Genomic DNA, 21090 nt, shown 5'->3' on the forward strand with positions numbered 1-21090 from the left:
AGTACTCCTGACAATGGATTACAGAAACACACTACACCAAAACTGTTTGCAAATGCCACCCTGTGCCAAAAATGCTTGCAAATGTCACAGAGAAGCACCTAATGGGAGAAGGGCCCTTGGCTTAATGTGGAGCAATTCCTTGTGCCCAAAGGGCTGATGTGCAGGAAACAGGCACAGCCTGGGCCTGCCTGAGCTCACTGAGCCCCTCAGGGCAGTCACCAGGGGGAAGGAAAGCAGCAGTGACCTACAGGGATCATTCCCTGTGCACCAGATACCTGGGAAAAAATATCATTTGCAATTTCACAGAGTATTAGAGAGACAATTTGGTGATAAGACATTGGGTGTTTGGGAAGAGAGAAGAGTGGTTGTGCCCTGACTAGAAGAAGGAGACACAGGTGACCTGACAGCTCTGTCACTCACACCCTGGTTCCCAAACAATAAAGCCACTAAATGGTGCTCTCACTGGGGACTGCTGCCTCTGTACATCCAATGCACTGCTCTGTGAGTTCTTCCATTCTTCCACATTTGAGAAACTCTCAGAATAAAAGCAATTTTTAGATGGTCTGTGTTGTTGGCAAATATCTCAATCCAGCTCCCTTTTCAATAGCATTCAAGCTGAAAATGGCAAATTAAAGTCTTTCTCTTGAATACAGACTGAATTTCAGCAGCTCTTGTTTGTATCAGGAGTTATCTGTTATCAGTTTCATGACTTTATGTAATATTCTTTTAATTAATTAAATTCATGTCACACAGACCATTCTAGTGTAGTTTTGCATAGTATGTTTTGCCCTGCAGACAGGTTAAAGTGAGTAAGAAGCCCTTTAAGTTCCCTTCAACACACCAAAGCAAGCCAGGAGTAGAAATAACCTCACTCTTTGTTAGAACAGTTTGGCTTCAAAAACCTATTTAAGTGTCACAGTTGCACACTATGCAACTTCCAAATCTATTATAGATACAATATGTATGATAAATAAGACATTATTTTGTTTGGTTTTTTTCAGTACCATTAATCAGTTTCTATTCATTCTGTGAGCATATATTTAAATAATAATTCCCTCTTCAGTTGTACATTTCAAATTCTAATTTACAAAAAAACCCAACAAAACACTGATGGTGATTTGGAGTATGAGAACTTGTCAGTAGAGAAGGTACAGCCCCCCACCTGTCCGAGCCCCTCTGCCCTCCTGCCTACCTGAACTCTCTTTTAGCAATGCAGGGAATGCAGTGTCTCTTCCTGGAAGTGTCCTGGGCTTTTCCAGTGTTCTGCCATTCCAGCAGGGAGGTCAGGTCTGGGAGCACTGAGCTGTCTGTGTGTGCAGTGGGTCACACCATGAGCAGGGTCTCCTCCAAGGCCCTGCCCTGGAGCCCAGCAGTGGGGTCTGGATCTCCCGTCTCCATTCACACCTGCACACAGATGGCTCTGGCTGACCAGATGGCTCCTTACCAAACAACATGTTTAGAGCAATAGTGTTCAAAACACTTTCTGAGGCCACGCTTGTTTTCTGTCAGAGACCTGCAGATGGTTCCCTTCCCCTACCTACAAGTTCTCCAAAGCCCAGCTCCTGACTCGCTCTTACGCAATCTTCATATGCTGATATCTGACTGTGAATATCCAAAGCTGGCAATTTTCTTAAAATAATCTCCACAAAGAGAAACTTAACAAGCAATTATAGATCAGCTAGTTTAAGTGCAGCTGTAGAATAAATATTACAGACTGTTTTGCAGGACTTAGTAGGCCAAAATGTAAGCTTTGAAAGCCCAAACTTCATTATAGGGAATTCTTGTAGACCTGGGCAAGGCCAGGGTGGTCTTGTTCAAGTTGTATTCTTTGCCAATACCACTGCCATGGCAAAGCAGGTAACCAGTGGGTGACAATGCCTAAGGTTTCTAATTGTTATGACGTCTGATATAAGTTTCCACTAACCAGGAGGTAACATAATTTAGTGGGCAGGAAACTGGGCAAATGCTGTGAAAAGACCATTACACAGACCTATCAATGGTATCTGTGGGGTGCACACATAGAATCATAGAATCAGCTGGGTTAGAAGAGACCTCTGAGATCATCAAGTCCAACCCTTGATCCAAAACCCCACTTTGATTACTAGATCATGGCACTAAGTGCCATGTCCAGTCTTAATGACACATGACACAGTGAGGCACCTGAAACAGTCCTGAGCAACCATGTCAGGAATTGCTCTTATCAACCAAGTTTGCCATTATACATTCATTCTAGAAACTGCCATACAGAGGCAATTTAGTGTACTCTCAGCTGCTCAGTAGCTTAAAAAATTATACTGAGAAAAAAGTTTTCTTCATAACCAATAAAAATATTCACCTATTTCTTTGGCTAGTCTGGTGCTCTTTGATGATTTGGATGCCACATAAAAATATATATTAAGGTGTAACATAATTCTATATGTTTATGGACTTTTTATATTGAACATTCTGTGGCCATTCAAAAACATTGTATTAATATTTTGGACTTTGATAGGAAAAGGACAGAAAGATGCAGGTTTGGTAGTTCAAATCCATGCTGGGAGGTAGACACTGTCATACACCAGGGACAGCAAGAACATGGAGGAATCTGCACTTGCTCACATTCCCAACATTTTAGCACATTCCCAGCTACTGACTGTCTGAGCTGCAAACCCCTCTGTGTCCTCCTCCTCTGGAAAAGTCAATTCCAGCAGAGTAATGGAGCAAATTGTTGCAGACAGAGAAGATAACTAGGAAATAAAGTGTCCAGACATGTCTAGTCCCACTTACGAGAAAATGTAGGATAATACATAGAAAATAAAACCTTTTTTCATTAAATTAGGTATATTATTAGGAGCAATTTTTAAAAGGAATCCTATTCAAGCAATCATGCCAGAAACTGGTTTACACTGTAAAAAGAAATAACTAGAAAATTGCAAACAAGAGTATTAGACTTGGCTTCCTTTCATGTATACTTCTTAATGACAAAAAATAATCTGAAACTTTAATAATTACTATTATTTGAAGGGAGGAAGAAAGAAAATGCCCTTTAAGATTTCTTAGCAATAGCATTATGTTCTATGTGCTTACAAGAAAAGTTTTTATCAGTCCTGTAGAGATGTCAATCTCTCCCAAATACAAAAAGTTTGAATGTCATTGTTTTACAACTGTCAGCAATGAGGTGCAGAGCAGGAGGTTAATGGAGAGGTTTACATGCATTGTTTTCTATTTGACTATTTCCATGGTTGCACTTTGCAGCTCTTGATTATCATTTTGCATGAGAATCAAAACATGCACTTGTTTTATCCAAGTACAACCGTGTACCTGGAGACAAACACACACAAACAGCACATTAGCCCACTGCAGAGCTGCTGAACCAGAATGCATCTCTCTCAGGCTCTCACTGAGGCTTAATTTAACCAAGACAGGCAGGTAAAGAGAGTTGACAGGCAGAGTTTGAGGCTCTGGGCAAGCCTGGCTGAGCAGCAACACAACCAAAGGCCTGAGAGAGCCCAGTGACTCAGAGCCAGCCCTGACACAGCACCCAAAGAGGTGCCTCTGCCTGACCTAACAAATGGTTCAGATTCCTCTGTTTTCCCAAGGACTTCTTACCTTAGGCCTAGAGAATGAGCACAGTACCCTGGTAGAGATAATATAACAAATGCCTGTGTTTTAAATATTAAAATTGCTATTTAGATTTGAGTTTGTGAGTATTCACATGACCCACATGTGCACACTTCTTAATTTCATATATCCACTTACACTGTACTGATACCAATCAACAGTGACAACAGGGTTTTAAACTGTGCAAAGAAAATATTTCCTACAGAGGAAATACAGATATGGGTCTAGGGTTTCAGGATGAGCAGAGTGCACATACTGCTGCATGGAGGGCAACAAAAAAATCAACAGAGAAATTACCTGAGACTCTACTGAATGTTTACATGAGCAAAAATTGATTTAGGAGTATGCAGATGATGAAGATAGAAGATGTTTACTTGTGCATTTTCCAAGTTTCAGTACTTACAAAGAAACCCCATCCTGAATTATGCTGAAAGCACTTCACAAAAATATATTCAGGTATGAGAAGGAGAGAATATAAGCTTATAGGTATGAGAATTAAAGGAAGAAATCAAAGTTTTATCCCAGTAGCCACAGAACAGGCACAAGGAATGACCACCAAGCTGGTCAGATGTAACATAGAGGAGTCTCCTCTTGCCAGTCATTTACTTTGCTCTATACATGGAGCGACAGCTGAATGCAGAAAGTTCATTGCACAGATCTTCTCACCCCAAGATCCTATGTGGAGCTGAAACTTTACATGCAATAAGAATGTTCTAACATACCAGAATCCATGGATATATTTTGTCAAGCCTTGTTTTCGAAAGACAGAATACCTTCTACATAATGTTTAAGTCAAAAGTCTGTGCCTATGGTAAAGTTCTGCTTTAGATTCTGGTTAACAACCAGTGCCATTTCAAAACATGAGAGCAAACGCCAATCACTTATAATGAAATGCCTTCCTTTGTGTGTGCACAAAATCCATTAAAGGAAAATAAATCTCGAGTGCTACTGTGTTCTTTTTTTTACATTCTATCCCACCATCTTTCCTTTTTCACCTCATTTCAACATACATTTTCTTCATTTAGACCAAACTCTTTCATTTGGTCTCTTGATTGCTACATTTCACAGCACTGCTCTACTCTTCTCTACTCATTTATTCTTGTATTCCCTTCTCCAGTTCTATTTCCTTTAATAATTCCCATCAACAGCCAGATACCATTACCCAATCCTTTCCCAGCTATTGTTTGCTCCTCTTCATGCCTAATTCTTGCTCTCAACAAACTCCTGGGCTGAGTTGATTCTACACAGCTGAGTCAAACCTCCTGCACAGAAATCATCATTCCCACAGCTCCCCATGTAAACCAATTCCCTCTCCCTTCTCCTCTCTGCATTAACAACCTCCACATCAAGTTATCTCTTTAAATCAATTCACCTACTTCATGTTCCAGTTTGGCCTCATTTCACATTTTCTTCACTGCAATTTAGACCTCAGCTCCCTTTTGACTTGCTCAGGTTTTCAGCCACTCAGACCTGGAGCAGAGTGTGACCTTGGGCTGCCCCAGCTTTGGGAGGAAATCCTTCCTCTACCTTCCAAAACATATTTTGTGAAAAATTCCAGTATTTTCAGTACATTTCTCCAGGCTGAAAATTTCACTAGAAAATCCTTACTGAACAAGCCACTCCAGTTAAAAGAACAACTCCAATGAACAAGTGCCTGCTGTTGCAATCTGGACCCTTCTGTTTTCATGCACTGCTGTTAAATTAATTTAAACTAAATTAAAATTAAATTAAAAAACCCCTAAGGTATTATGATAATGACATATTTTTAGGATAAATTCTATTCCTATATGTCATTAATTAAATATATTAACCCATGTTGATAGACAGTAAGAAGAGAATCAAGTGAGAATATTGATAGAAAAGCACAGTGCTTACAAGAAACATGTGGTAGTTCTGATTTGGGATGTCAGGTACAGCTACATATGGATAGCCTGACAGGAACATCTCTGTCCTTTTATTGATTTAGGAAAATCATCCCACACTATAAAGACAAGGTCTAAGATGGCTGTCAACATTGCTGAAAGCCAAAGAAAGTAAGCTGATAGTCCATCCCTTACTCCCCAGTAAAGTGCTTTCATGCTGTCAAGAATGAGGACAGTCCTTTGAAGTCCTGCACACTTCACTGTATCAGCATTTGGAGCAGCACACTTTTCATAGCCAGGATGCAAAAAACTTGTTCCAGATCCAAAACTGGCATAAGGAGCTTTAAAAAATATTGGATCCATTGTTTATGAGTTAGAGATGGACAAAACAGAAGTGGGATTTTTTGTGTGTGTCTATAATTATAATTAACCAATCAAATTCACCTTGGCAAATCCTTGCCAGCTGGGCCAGGGAGCAGCGAGATGCTGACAGGAGCAGTTGCCTTTGTGGATGGCAAACTCCATTTGTTTTAAAATTCTGTTGTGCTCTACAAATTGTCTTCATATCTGTGCAAGAGATATTTGGGCATGGATGGTATTTATATTGTACATTTTCTGGTCTTAAGCAGCATTGTTCTTAGTTATAAGAGTACTGTTTGGTGTAAAAACCCCAGCAGAGAAAACCAAAAATGGGAATTTCAAGTAAGTGCTGAGAATTTTAAGACTGAAAAACAGGAATGGCAAGAGATTATATTTTCCCAAGTCTCTTTTCAGGTCTAATTTTATGTTGCTTGCAAAGTAAAGAAAAAAATTACAAATGCATTCTCTCCTCTTTTGCCCAACCTCAAGACTGAAAGTTTCTCTCCTGGCTCCAGAGCCCATTTTTGCTCCCAGTTTCAAACACCTGCTGCAGCACAGAAATACTGAATATAGAAAGAGTTCACTTTTTAACAAGGGAGTGCATGTGACTTGCCTGTAACCAAGGAAACAGGAGCACTGCTGTAATGACACAGAACTTTAACTGGCTGTGCGTTCTGCCAGGAGAGAAATCTTAACCTCTTCTTGCACTGCACCAAGTTGAGCGTGTTGGGGACAATCTGCAGTTTAGAAACCCTGTCTCATTGTGGGGATTTGCTGAGTTTGTTGGGAAGCAGGAAAAGAGCAAGACTAAAAGGAAGGAAATGCTACTGAGAATAACAAACCTTCCTCCAGAATGATCTTTCATTACAAAGCCTGTTGTTAACTGGGAGAGAAAATGATAGGAAGTGATGATAGAATTCTCAGGACCCTATGAAAAGGACATTCCAAAGCATCCTGATCCAGCCAGTTCCTTGCAAAAGACAGGTGGGAGTCAAGCATGTGAAAACACACAGCACAGGTAAAAGATCTTTTTGTACAGCCCTGGTTTGCTGCTGTAACATTGACCTTTTTTCCACATAATCTCCATTTGTTTCACAGCTTTAAGCTGTGTGTTTGTAAAGGAAACCAATCCATACCAGGGAGCTACCAAAGCAACACAGAAAGTGCTTTTGACTCTATTCATCTACTTGCTTCACATTTTTGACCCATTTTTCAAACCATGCAATGGAGAACATTTCCTGTACATTTCTACACATTCAAAGGGAATCTCATACCACAGCCTCTCCCTCGTTTGTTTCAATCATTTTAGACATAATTCTTTTTTCCTCTGGCAGCATTAAACAAGAGTTTATTCTGAGGCAACTGTAAAAGACCACCAGCCCTCAAACACTTCCAGTGGTGACTGGAGAGTATTTAATTCTAGTTGAGTATATACTAAATTATTCTTCTCATAAGCACTGTAAAGGTCACTTTGAATATAAAGAAGCATGACAAAAATCTCCTTTATGGAAATATGCTCATAAATACCTATTTGTGAGGCCTGTTGAACAATTCATGGCAATTAACTTTGCAAAGCAAGTCTCACTGTCTTTATTGAGATGGTAATTAGTATAAGTCAGAGTATTTGAAAGTGAAGTTGATTTTTGTTTTAATGGCAAGACTCAATAATGAGGCAATAAATGCAACACACAAAGCCTTTCAGCCTTACAGAGTTGCTGTATGACACCAGCTCTACTGAGCACCACACCAAGGCAAACAAACAACAAACACCTTTTCTTTGAGGTGTCTCAGTCCTGCAAGACCACAAGACTGAGGTGTTTCATTAGGGTGAGCTCCCAGGGATGTGTTTCTGTAATACTTTCACTATTACCCATATCTGCAGAACAGTGTTTCCAATTGTACTTTTACTGGATACTGAAACACTTCTGACTCAGTAGTGCCTTAAAGGTGAAAGGCTGAGAAAATGCAAGTGAGAACAAGAAATTGGGAGCCAAAGCAAGAAAACTGGTGGGCAGGAGTCAAGAGAACATAAACACATTCTTTCACCTGGATAAAACTTATTTCCATTGGGCACTGCTGGCAATTTCTCTTAGTAAGACCAAACATGAAATAGTCAGAAAATACCACACCACAGACAGGGCAGGGCTAGGGGGAACACAGAGAACATGAACAGGAATTTGGATATATCATTTGGATATATCATTGCTCTGATCACAAACCACATTAAGGAGCTTTGCCCTCTATGATACTTTTAATGGCACCTCTGTACAGCAAACTGTCCCTTGGGATAAACAGATCATCAAACAGACAATCCAATGTCTTGGCAGTGCAGACACATTGCTGCTTCCAGCACAGACAGCATCTCCCAAAAGTATTTCCACGCAGTGCTTTTCCATAGACACACTCCCAAAGATGAGCTAAAATTCAGTCAATGATGCACTTGAGTTAAAACAAAGCTTCCTTAACTCTTCTGCAGTGTCTTTCACACACCAATAAATAACACCATGCTCTGAGTTTGCATCATGGACACAATCACCTTCCACAGGTAATTCTTTCCCCGGCTCAGTTCAAGGATTTTAGCATTTATTCTGACCATTTAAAAAGGCAAACCCCTGCTAATAAAGTAAGAAATAGTTTTGGTCTGACTGAAATCAGAGGATGCTGGACAGTTCTTTGCCACGTGGAAAGGAGTAGCAGAGTTGCAACAAATGCTCCATGACAGACTCAAATAATCACTTGGAAAGTGTGTCAGTGATTAATGTCCTGTACAAAGCTTTAATTATTTCACAAACAGCCTGTCAGACCCCAGATAGGTCACTTGTACAATAAAAAACTACAATCAGATCATCTTCACCTGTTTGGATAAAATTACCTTTATAAAACCAGATGCTGCTAATAAGCCTGAAGCACCAGTATTATTCCAGAGCTCCTTACCAGATCCAACCCATGTTCCTTTTAACATCAAGCATCCCATGTCTCTCTTCCTGCATTTTCTTGCCCTCTTTATCACTGTTTATATTCCTCCTGATTCATTGTTCTCCTTCCTCTTTTTCCTCTAAAATTCATAAATCTTCTCAGCTACTCAGAGCAGGGAAAGGAAAATTTAAGACATTTGCATAATGGCATTAATACACATCTCCAGTGTCGACATGTGCCAAGACACAAAAGACAATATAACATGCAATTCTTGCAGAAAGAAATGAGATGAAAGTATGAATTCTCAGATACTTTGACCAAACAGTTTTTGCCCTACTTCTTCACATTTCACTCAGATCAAAACAGGCATGATGCTTTTTTTAAGTCTGATGTCAAGCATCATAGGTTATGAAAGACTAAAACCAAAACTGTCAGTTACAAAGTGAGGGATGCAGAAACCCAGAATAACAGTGAGACAACTCTGTGTTTGTTAACAACAATCCACTCAAATTCAAACATTTTAATGCTGTCATCAACAAAAGTTCCACAGAAGAACATCACATTTTTGCAATGAAACTCCCTGCATTGTCTGAACATGCTCATCGAATTTTAGGTATCTGAGATATTCTTGCTTCAACAATAATCAGCGCTTGGCAACACAGTTTTATTGAAAGATAAATACTGTGTAATGTCTCTACATAGTTTTATAAGTAAATCAATCAATTAACATAGCAATAAATTAGTTCCATTAGGATGTTTCAGGCATTAGGAGGTGCTTTACTAATTAGAAGTCCCATATTGAAGCAAATGCTATTGCCAGTTTGTTGATGTAAATTTTATGAGATCCTGAAGTTATTCAGTGCCAAGCTGACAGCACAAGCTGCCACTTCAGAGGATGCCACCGGGTGCAAACCTGGCCACTGGCCACGGCCCTTGGGGCTGCAGAAGCTGAGAGCTGCCACTGACCCTGGGGAAGGGACAGCTCCGCACTGAGAGCCTTGAGAAGGGCCTTGCCAGCACCAGCTCCGTTTTGGAAAAATTAACCTGTTTAAAATCGTATTCAAAACTTCCTTCCTTTGCACCAGAATTGTTTTACAGTGTCTCAGGGATTGCTTGTTTGCTTTTTCCTTATTGCTCATCTGAAGGTGCAGTGACAGCAGAACACTGGCACCTCTGTCTCCATATGTAAATATATTCATGTCTATGTGTTCAAAGATCTTATTTAAAATACTCCTCTACAGATGTTTCTGTGAGGAGAAACATCTGTTAGTTCTTTCTTTAGTTCATGCTTTACACCAAAACAGTGTCACATCTGCTGTGCATGACCTGCCCCTCGTGGGGAGAGGAAGCTGTTGAATGGAACACAATGGATGCACCAGTCTAGTTAACTTTAGGGCTGAGTAAATGTTTTTATCCCTCTAAAATATCTCAAAACTAACTTTGAAAGGGTCTATTGTCAACAACATCCACAGGTACCTCACAGTAATCTCCCTGAAAGTTTTGTTTCATTCATTCTTGCATAGCAGCATTTCAATACCAGCACTGGTTTGTAGAGAAGTTAAAGTTCTTTTTACCCCTCATGCCTTTAATACACACCTTTAAACGTTCTCAATGACACACTGAGAAGTACAACTGGAATAGGAATGATACCAAAAACACCCAAATCCAATGTAAACTGAAATTCTTCAACCCACTAAGGATAAACATCTATTCTTCCACAAAATTTTAACTTTGTATTCTGCAAGACCAAAAGCACGTATTTGGCTTTACACACTGTTTAGTGCTAAATAAATCTTTGAGGAGTTTTCCCAGAACAACATTTTTTTATTGATTGATTGATTGATTGATTGGCACTGAAGTTTGCCTGTCAGGTGGTACCTGTCTCTCTGTGACACTCCTCATAACTTTACCTTCCAGGAGGGGCAGAAGCATTTTACAAAATGAGAAAGATGTAGAAATTGTGCTTTCTATTTTTCTTTACTACAATGTAACTTGGTGACTCAAAGACAACTGACACAAACCACCTAAGAACACGACTTCTGCTATGAAATATGCTGCCAGTAATGTCACCCAGGGAAATGAAGACAACATATTTTTTAGAAAATTACAATCCTCTAATCAGCACAGAGAACTGATGACTCCTTTGGTGTTCAAACACATCCTGCAGACAACAGAACCTGCTGATTTACTGAGCAGATTCTCTGCTTTTCTTAAAGCTTCTGTTTGAGCAGCCACCACAAGGGAATAAATGTCCAGTTCTGCAGTTCAGCAGAACATACAACTGTTATTTAGAAACTGCTGTAGCTGTGGCCCAGAATATGAGACAAAGAAGTCCTCAGCACAGTGAAAATATTCACAAAGTTGCCTTTATACCATTCCTGCATATATTTTAATCCAAACATTTGCATTTCCAGTGCAGAGGAACTAAGTGGCTCTATGACTTGATCAGCACTGCAGAGCTGCTGGAGCAGTTTCCACTGTCCAGACTGGCCCTGCTCCCTCAGGACACCGTGCCCAGCTGTGACTGAGCCAACCTGTGCAGGGCTGATGGAAACACGGCTCAGGTTAAGGCTGCAGGTGGAGATTTTGGAGAATCACAGATCACTAAGCCAATCCCTGTGCCAGCCTGAAATCTTTAACTTTTAAAAAATGAGGCCAATTGATACAGAAACCACAGAGATGGAAAAATGGACCATCACAACATTATAGAGTTTCTTTTCCCAACTTTTTACAGCTTTTAGCTTTTTACATAATTGAAATCATATAACCTGTTGCGATGATTTATGTTGCAAACTCAATCATACAGTCCAGAGAACTGTGGTGATTGTTGCCAAAGATCCCTCTTGTTCTTACATATGTGCTAATGTGTGTGATATTTCCATATTGGTACAAATGTGACTAAAACAAAACTGTACTTGTTTCTCCATAATGTACCAATCATGAGTGCAAATAAATGTTAATTGAGGTAAGTACTAACAGCCAGGCCCTCCCCAGCTAGCAGATGTAGCAATCGAATTCAGCAGTGCCAACTCCTGATTTAGGTTTTGCTCCACATGGGCTGGAAAATTTATCTTGTGATGTGAATTTTATTATTACAAAGAATTCAGTATTCAGCATGTAAATAGACAAATTAGCAGAGCCAGAATCTATTTTTCAGATTAATCATGAAAGTGGACTATAAAGGAAACCCTTTGGCCAATCCTGTGGCTGAGCCAATAAAGTCTTAAAACTGGAAAATATACAAACTGAGATTACAAGTGGTAGAAATTGAGGAAAGAAAGAACACATTAATGACAGTTCACAGCATAAGGACTCAAACCAAATTACATTTCCATGATTAACCACCAGCATTTGACACAATAATGAAAAGAGATGCCAGCAAACTGATTCACATTATTGTACTGCAAACTGTTAACTGAGTTTCAAAATAAAAGCAATTTCATCCTTTGTGACAGTGGCAGGCTATTGCATACAGATAAATTAAAATGTTTTGCCTCATCAGATCTGTGCCTGATTGTATGGAATCACTGCACTTGCAAGGGAGAAATCCCCAAAGGAACAACCTCACAACAGAAATTCTGGGCAATATTCATTCCAGCATTAAATTATCAGCAGACTCAGAGACATTCATCTTATGTTCTGGTCACCACAATCATATCTTAGGACTAAAACCAGATCTTAAAAGTGGCTAATTAAAACTGACCCTGTAATTTCTATCTACAGGATGCCTAATCAGACATAACCTTCATGGGATTTTTCACTTTCACACCTAAGTTTGGTCATTTAATTTTGCAGTGAGAAGAAATTCCTGAAGACCAGACAATTATTTTTATATTTTATATTGCATTGCTTCCTAATAGACAGATCTAAAGCCCTAGAGACTGTTTATGCATGTTAAGACTGTAATTTTCCCCCCTAGACTGAGGTATCTACTCCCTGCACTCCTGTGCCTCATATCTCAATGTTTTGTAACTAATCTTTCATTGATAAAGGTGCAACAAACTGTACATACATTTGTGCTCCAAAGGACAAATTAAATATATCAGAATTATTATTTGTACCTACAGTGGTTTATACTAAAATATTATTAAGCCAAAATATTATTAAAACTAACAGAATAGAAGAATTACAGGCACAGTACAAAAGTTCCAACTGATTATTGTGATATACCCTTCAGAGTCCAGCACATCCAACACCTCCTGTCGATGAAGCTCAAAATCCATTAAGGAAGGCCAACACTGGGGAAGTTGGCAATATGAAGTGGAACTGAAATGCATTTTCACTTGGATGTTTTCTCTAAATCACCAACAGTGCCAGGTCAGGGCAGAAAATAAAGGACAGGGAGAGTTCAAATGATAGCCTGGAAATGATGATACTTTCAGACAATGACAGAAGGAGCACATCTTAGAAAATTCTTTATATTCATTTGATATTGCTGGTCTAGCTGCAGAGGAAGAGCCTGATATCTCAGTAGCAAAATGCATTAAAAAGCCATTTTGTCTGCTGCTGTAGATGGGGTATATAGTCATTGTGCTCAACAGCTTAATTTTTCCAGAATCCCACTAGTATTCCCAGAGAGGATGCTGAAACATCTACTATATGAGGAAAAGTTGTAAGGAAGTTAATTCCCAGGTACACACATGAAGAGAACCTCTTGGCCACATCACAGAATATTCTTGGATCCACTACAGTGCAATGTGTTGAGAACTATGAAATTGCCAAATGCAAAAAGTTGTGATGCTTCTTGCCAGAGATCCCTCCTGTTCTTATATATGTATTTACAAAGAGTTCTTGTGTATAGTGAAATATCATGAAAGCAAAATATTATTAAACAAGTAAACACCGCTTTCAAAAACCACTTTTCAGTAAAATTTTTTCTTAAATAGCTCTAATTATCATTTACAAATGCATAAAAAATGATATTTAAAGCAAAAAGGGAAGATTTTACCAGATTATATCCCTTGCATGATTGTGTATCAAAAGGTTTCTTTGGAGATTCTTAACAAATGACTGTGTTAAACTGTATCAGGACATATTGAACTTTAACATTCATGAAACCAGACCATGAATCAGCAGATTGCAAAACTCAGCTAGAAAGAGTCCAACAGCTTGAACTTTTAATGCAGTTAGGAAGTACCTCAATAGTGCTCTACCCTCAGCCCCCCAGATAAATTTATAAACAGTACAAACCTGACACAAGCAAAAGCAAAACAAAACTAAAAAAAAGACTAAATAAAAGAAACTGAAAACATCTAATGCTTGGAGGGTGCAGTCAGATGCAGATTTTGAACTCAGATGCTTCTGAAAGCTTTACACAGTAATTTGTATTCAAAGTCACCATCTAAACAAAAAAAAAATACTCCCTGTATCACATATTCCTTTTAATATAACAAAAGCACTTACAATGAGACCAGAAGCCTTCTATTTAAAAAACACCGTCTTAAAGATTTTGGTGATGTTGGCGATATATTTTAAATTATTTGTGATGAAAAAGCTTAATATTTTCTTGAGTACTTGACAGATACTTACACAAAAAAGGGCATCAGCTGAATAAGTGTCTCTTTTTTGGGGTTGGCTGTGAATTCTGGCACAGTTTGAATAATTTTGTTCATTACGTTCCTTAGGTAATTTTGTAGCTGCTTGCGTCGCTCTTCTACAAACTTTGCATCCTAAAAATAGAGGGGAAAAAATATAAATGGCACAAAGAATGTGGTTTTCAGTTCTATAATGTAGCTAAACTGTCCCAATAAGCATAAAAACTGATCTTTTGATGATCTCTGTTTATTATGTCTATATAAATACATTGGCAAGATGTAAAAGCCTTGTGACTCTGTCCTTAGAGATAAAGGGAAATCAAGAATCTGAGAAAAATGTGTTTCACAGAAGCACCCACTGCCAGGATGCTGAATCCTCTCCCTGGCAGAAAGTCTCCTCCTCTGGACCACACACCACTGCAGTCTCAGGGGCAGTGCAGAACAGCAGCACAAACAGTGGCAAAAAACTGATGTCATTCTTTGAGATGAGAATTGCCAGGAGGAAATGGCCATTTATTCTCACAGTTCATACTTTTCAGTTGTTGGGTGCAGAAACTGATGAATTTTCACCAGCATTTTTATTACTGTTAATAAATTAATATGTTGTGGTGGAGTTTTCATACAGCAGATTGCTTTTGCAAGTATTACAATCACAGCTCTCATTAAAATGTTTTACTGAAGTTTCTATACCATTTTAGACCTCAAGATTTTATACTATAAACAGTTCTATAAACTCCACATTCCACTGAGGGACTTAAAGTGTAACAACCACCAAAATGCCACAAGCCCTGTAACTTAAATCTAGTTTTAACTTTTTCCCTGTGAGGCACCACAACAGTGAACTATAAGATAAAGGTGGCACATTTCACAGTAACTCAGAACTGTAACAGGTTTCCAGTGACATCAGGTGCTGGATGGTTTATGCTCTGTCTCAGGAATGCAGGCTCTGATCACCTGGTTTAAATGTCACAGTATGTTCTTTAGGCGTGAAGCCAAACCTATTATTAGACAATTACAGCTCCCAGAGGTGACTGTTATCTGCAAGTTGCCTATCCAACCTCTATTATTTATCTCTGTAAGAAGGCATTGAAACAAATCCTTATTTCTTGGGGGAAAAAAAATAAAATAAAAAAGACGACCCACCACCAAATCCCCATAAATACATTTGACAACACTGAATAAATTCATTGTATGGAAAGGTTCAGACCATGGTGCCATGCATGGGATGCAAATCTGAGGATTATTGCTTCCTTAGATAGAACACACTGACATCAACAAGCAGGGATGCCCCTTGGAATTCAGGCGCTCTGCTGTAGTTCCTGGAACCTTCACTGACACTGTGTTCTGTTCTTCTCTCGCATTGGAAGTTGCCAGGAAGAGAAGTATTGTCAAGAATACGAAATTAGGCATAATAGTAGGGACATAATAGAAGAAGGCATGAGAAATTGCTGAAGACACACATACTCACAGGCTTCAAAAGCTTGGGCAGTGCTTATGTTGTTTAAATTCACAAAATTCCAAAATATATACGTATTCATTTTGTTCTCCACCTATGAACTTACATAAATGTCCAGTTCTGTTTCAATATTCCAGTTTTACATTAATAAGTTTAATAATCAAGACCTGAGTGAAAATAAAAATCCCTTGTGGTATTATGTGCTGTGAGAGTCTTCTGAGACTTCTTACCGTCTCATTGTTTTTCAGCAACACACACACACTACACACAAACTGTGTGCCAGTGATCTGATTCTAGGGATAATTAATTTACTGATAAATGAAGAAACTAAGTCTGAAAAGACCTGGAAATTCATGCTTTCCTAACAAATCAAAGCTCCCTGTGCCAACCCCAAGCAGTGCCCTCTGCAGAGCCCTCCCCAGCTGGGCATGGGCACTGCCTGCCCAGAGCTGAGCAACAGCCTCTTCTGTGCCCACTGCACGGGGATCTGCAAAGTGTGTGCAACAGAAGCCCAGACAAGCTGTTGGGAACGTTCAAGCAAACATTGTAATACACAGCGACTCATAATATTATCATAAAATGGAAGTATAATAATAAATAAAACTGCAGTTCAGTGCTAATTAACTGACTAACATCTGTGTGCTGTTTTTCTCCTTTTCACTAATATTTTTGTTCCTACTGGACTCTTTGAATAGGCTCAAGGAACAGCCTTGTATTCCCATATTTTGTCTCAAAGGGTTTAAATTATCACGCCCTGCCATTGATAGGGACACTAATGGGCTGCCACCAGCTGAGTGAGGCAGGGGACAAGAAAGGAGATGTCCAGGAAGAACAAGTTTGTCAGCAGCTTTGGTTCTGAATTAACCACATGGGCAGTGGTGATGTTTGGCAAATGAGCCCATTTCAGTTATGGAGTAACCCTCTCCCGAGGTCCTATATAGTATAATGTCCTCTATACAATAATATTATTATATTATACAGTCCTTGACTGTGTACCAGAAAAGCAGCCCTGCTTTGCCCTACAAGACAATGCCCAGGGCAGACCCAGCCTCAACTTTGGGCCATTCCAAGGAATGGCCTCACCTCCACTGCCCTCCCTTCATTCACCTTCCATCACTTCTGTCAATTCTGTTTTCAAGTCCACAAGAAAATCTCCATTTTTTAAGTATTACATTCATCAGCACTTTTTCAGTTCTTAAGTTTGTTTGGTCACAAATCCTCAACAACAGTGAAAGAGTTTCAACTCTGTTAAAATTTGCTCTTAAGCAGAAGCTGCATTGCTTTAGTATGACTTTGTACTCCACATGTATCTAAATAAAAACATAAAACATCTTTCACAGGCAGGGCCTCTGTTACAGACACAGGAACAGAATGCTGAAGGTAGGTACTTTCTATGTCTAATTGTAAAGAATCTCCTTGATTACAGATAATAATGGCACAAAGGGTTTTTCTAATTAGGACTGCCAGAACATGCTCAGGAACTGCACGTTTTGCTGCTTACAGCTGATCAAATCAGTGCTTCTAATACAGCAAAAGGCAGAACATGTCAGAAATTAAACTCAACCTAAAACCAGTTCAAAATGTTCTGTTAGCCTGACATAAACGTGACCTCTAAACCAAACCCCAAGCAGCGTTCCATGGAATTCTGCACCCCATTGTCCTCCCAAGAAGGAACATAAGCCAAGGTCAGAGCAATGCAGCTGCAGGTCTGCACTTCATCACCCAACGTGTGTTTTGCAACAGCAGGTTGGGTGCTCAGAGCAATGATTTTTAGCACACAGTTGTTACTGCCAAGATGTTGCAGCAATAAAGAGGTTTTGACACAATGTAGTAAACAGAACAATTGGTAACAGAAAAACACAATTGGCTCAAAGCCTGGCCAATTTCTTCAGTCTCAAATAATAAAAAGGTAACTCATTTCACTGGGCCCAATTATTTACAGCAGAAATCTAGTTAGTATTTTATATTCAAACTCGTAAACAAACTCCTATTTTTATTTACAAGCGAAAAGTAAAGGGAAATATTTTGGTTTCTATTTGTATCAGTGATCTCCTCATAGTTTTAGTCCATGTCTTTGGTGATTGTGTGAGGTTATATCTGTCAATACAAGTCCTCACTTGCAGATCTACTCACACAGAAAGCAGCAAGGACAGAAAACTTCTTCCCCTAGGATTTAATATACACATTTAGGTACACTTGATATGGACGTACTTTGAAGACAAAGTCATTTTGGTAAAATTACAAATACATATACTTTGGCAAAAAACTTATGTTTTCACATAATGAAAGGTTAGACTATATAGTTTCATTTTAGAAAATCAAACACATGCACAGAAAGATAAAGTAACAGTATTTAAACACACACTTTTAAGATTGCACTGAAGAGAGATCCTGCTTACATGGTTGGAAAAGGAGACCTGCTCTCAAAAATACAGGTGGGTATCACTGCAAATCTGAAACCCAGGTACAAAAAACATATAGAAGTAATGGAATGGGAAAGGAGAAGAAATAGCAGCTCTTGTCCCTAACAAGAACTTGTCTTGAATCAAGTTAGTCATTTGACCAGTTGGGGTCTGAAACAAAGCAAAGATCTTTTCTTTGCCTCATAAAGGCCTCTTTTGATTTGCAAGTAATATTTGACCTTTCTAATTTATTAAGAATATCTTTCCCTGTTAAAATTAAGGTTACCATATAGAGAAGGTTGTAGGAAAATATGCCCAAATTCTGATATACACCTGTAGGGCATCTTGGCCACACTTCCCACCGATTTATGCAGAGTAAACTTACACTGTACACAAATTGGGATTTAACACACCAGTATTCACCTTCAATCTTTGAGCATATTTTCTAAAAAATAAAGCTTCTATCTCTGCACTAACTACTGTGGAAGTTATTTCCCAGCCTACACTTCAAGAGCACACACTTTTGATCAAGAGTCCACACAACTTCAGATAACAGGCAAAACTGCCTCAGATTGCAGAGGCATCAAAGCACATCCGGGAAAATAGTTTTAATCTGAAAATCATGGTGTCCAAAATATTTTATGAAACTATTTGCCAAGTTTCTTCTTCCCCCAGCAAAAAGCCAATGCTGAATTACAAATCTCTAAAAATTGCAGTGTAGATAATGGACACCTTGCAGACTCTCAACAGATATTGGAGACGATGTTAAGCTATAAAACTAAGAAGCAGAGTCTTGATGCACCATATTTTATGTTAGGCTGTTTTGCAGTTTTCATTCCAAGCCAAGTTCATTCCAACTTGCAGTTTAAATTGTTTCACACAACTGCTGGGCTTTTATACACACTGTTGGTATGTAACAGATGGCAAAACACTGATACTCTTCATTATTAATGGACAGCTCACTTAAGATGTTTCAAATATTTTCCAGAGCTGCTGGAAATGCTCTGATTGCCATGGTTACCTGCCATGAGTTAGGGACAGATAAAACACTTTTAGATTCTGGGTTTGGTGCTGTTGCAATCAACACAAAACATGCTGCTTGTGATGTTCTAACCATAACTCATCATTTAACCAACCTCTGAAACAAAACCAAACCACAAAACAGCCAAGGGCTCAATCCAGCTCCATTAAAATAAAAGGAAATGTGGCTTTAGGACTTTAATTAATCAGCCTCTGGTACCACACAATGAATCCCACCCTAAATAAAGCTGACAACAGTGCTATTCAAAACTCAACCTGCAAATGCAGAAATAAATTCAGGTTATTCTAATGTAGCCTAATATTTTTCAGCATCTTGGTCAACCAGTCTTGGCAAAATTATTGCATCAGTTTTCATCTGTTTATGAGGTACCAAATCACGAACCTCAAAATGAAGCTGGAACTCAGAAGCTGAAATGGGAGCTAATTAAATATTGAATTGCTGAGTCATTCTCACTGTTTTGTGATTGAAAAATAGTTATACAGCAAGTATTAATTTTTACAGGCTAATTGACACCTTTGCAAAGGTCACAGTAAAATGGGACTTGAACACCTCTGTCCTTCAGTAACTGTTGCAGCACGAAACTTGTAGGAAGGTGCAGTTTCCAATACCAAATGTACCAGATACTACCAAATTAAACAAAAATCATCTCAAAATTATTGAAACTAAATGAGCTTAAAATTTCCACCTTACTTGCATTGCCAGGTTGTGTGTATTACACAGCATCACAAGGGGACACAACACAGCAAATTGCCATTTTCCCTACCCCAGGGTGAGATTTTTTTTGTTCATTTACTGTTCAGTGGAACAAAGAGGAATTTAAGAGGATGAGACACAAAGAAGAAATCACAGAACTGTCAGTTTTGAGAAGAAATCTATTTTCCTTTAAACAGAGATTTACTACATAATTGTCATTATTACTCTGTTTCTCCACTAAAATAGCTGATGCATTTCTATCTCCAACTCTGGGTTCACTTCAGTGGTACCAGAAAACCAAATAATGCTTTTAGATAATTTGAAAAAGGCACTGCTGCAAACCCATCCAGGAGCAGACATTTTAAGGGAGAGCTCCTGTCCTGCAATGCCCTCAGTGTCACACAAATTTCTGTGGAAAACTGCAACATTTTAATCAGCATTTCTATCTTTTGAAGCATCTCCTGCAGTACCATGTCGAGCTGCTCACACAAAAGACTTCTGATAAACCCTGCCCTGGACATCTCTCCATTGGCTCAGGCATTTACAGGGTCCTGGAACCCAGCAGACACTTGGCATGTCCAAGGCAGCAATTTATCACCCATCCAAAAGATCCTGAAAACCTACTCGAGAAAACAAGTGAAAAATGAAGAAATATCCCAACAGAATAAAGAATGCTTGAGAATAAACCTAAAACTGAGCTCTTTTTAGTGTTGAGCTTAACGGCACTGTTAGAACCCAGCTGGCAATGCTGGGCCACCAAAACCCAGTGGTACCTCAATATTTGGCTCTCTAAAGACACACGTGCCAGCCAGGGGTTCATCTGTCCACCAGTCAGGAATCAACTCTTCAATAAAAAGCATCAATAACTGCACCAAATCCACCAGGGTTTATCTTTTGCTCAGCTCTTGAACAGGGAAATCCTGCTTGTGTTTTCTCCTCAGATAAAGTATTTTCAGCCTACTCTTCATTCAGGAGATTCTGCAAACTACAACACAGCAGTTCTTGGAATTGAGAGCCATTTTTCCACCAGCCTATATTACAGTAATAACTATCAACAATATTAGTTAAAATGTGTCTCAGTTCAGTGCTTCCACCCAACACTGCAGTTTTCTTTCTTAATTTCTTTCTTTAATCAGGTTTGAAAATGCCCTGAAGACCAATAAAGACAGACTCTAACTTTAAAACAACTAAAAACCCCCTCAAAATGCTTGAGAAACACATCACA

The 21090-nt window shown here is 38.9% G+C and overlaps 1 protein-coding gene across 2 annotated transcripts in view; it reads right to left on the reverse strand.

The window, feature by feature from the left end:
• SNX29 (sorting nexin 29) overlaps positions 1-21090 on the reverse strand; it is a 98441-nt gene that overhangs the window by 15992 nt on the left and 61359 nt on the right. For both annotated transcript variants that reach the window (XM_071570749.1, XM_071570750.1), the window contains exon 20: positions 14268-14407. In XM_071570749.1, the coding sequence (XP_071426850.1) occupies positions 14268-14407 (140 nt within the window). The remainder of the gene's footprint in view (positions 1-14267; positions 14408-21090) is intronic.

The sequence above is a fragment of the Pithys albifrons genome, chromosome 16 (genome assembly GCF_047495875.1).
Source record: "Pithys albifrons albifrons isolate INPA30051 chromosome 16, PitAlb_v1, whole genome shotgun sequence".
Classification (NCBI taxonomy): Eukaryota; Metazoa; Chordata; class Aves; order Passeriformes; family Thamnophilidae; genus Pithys; species Pithys albifrons.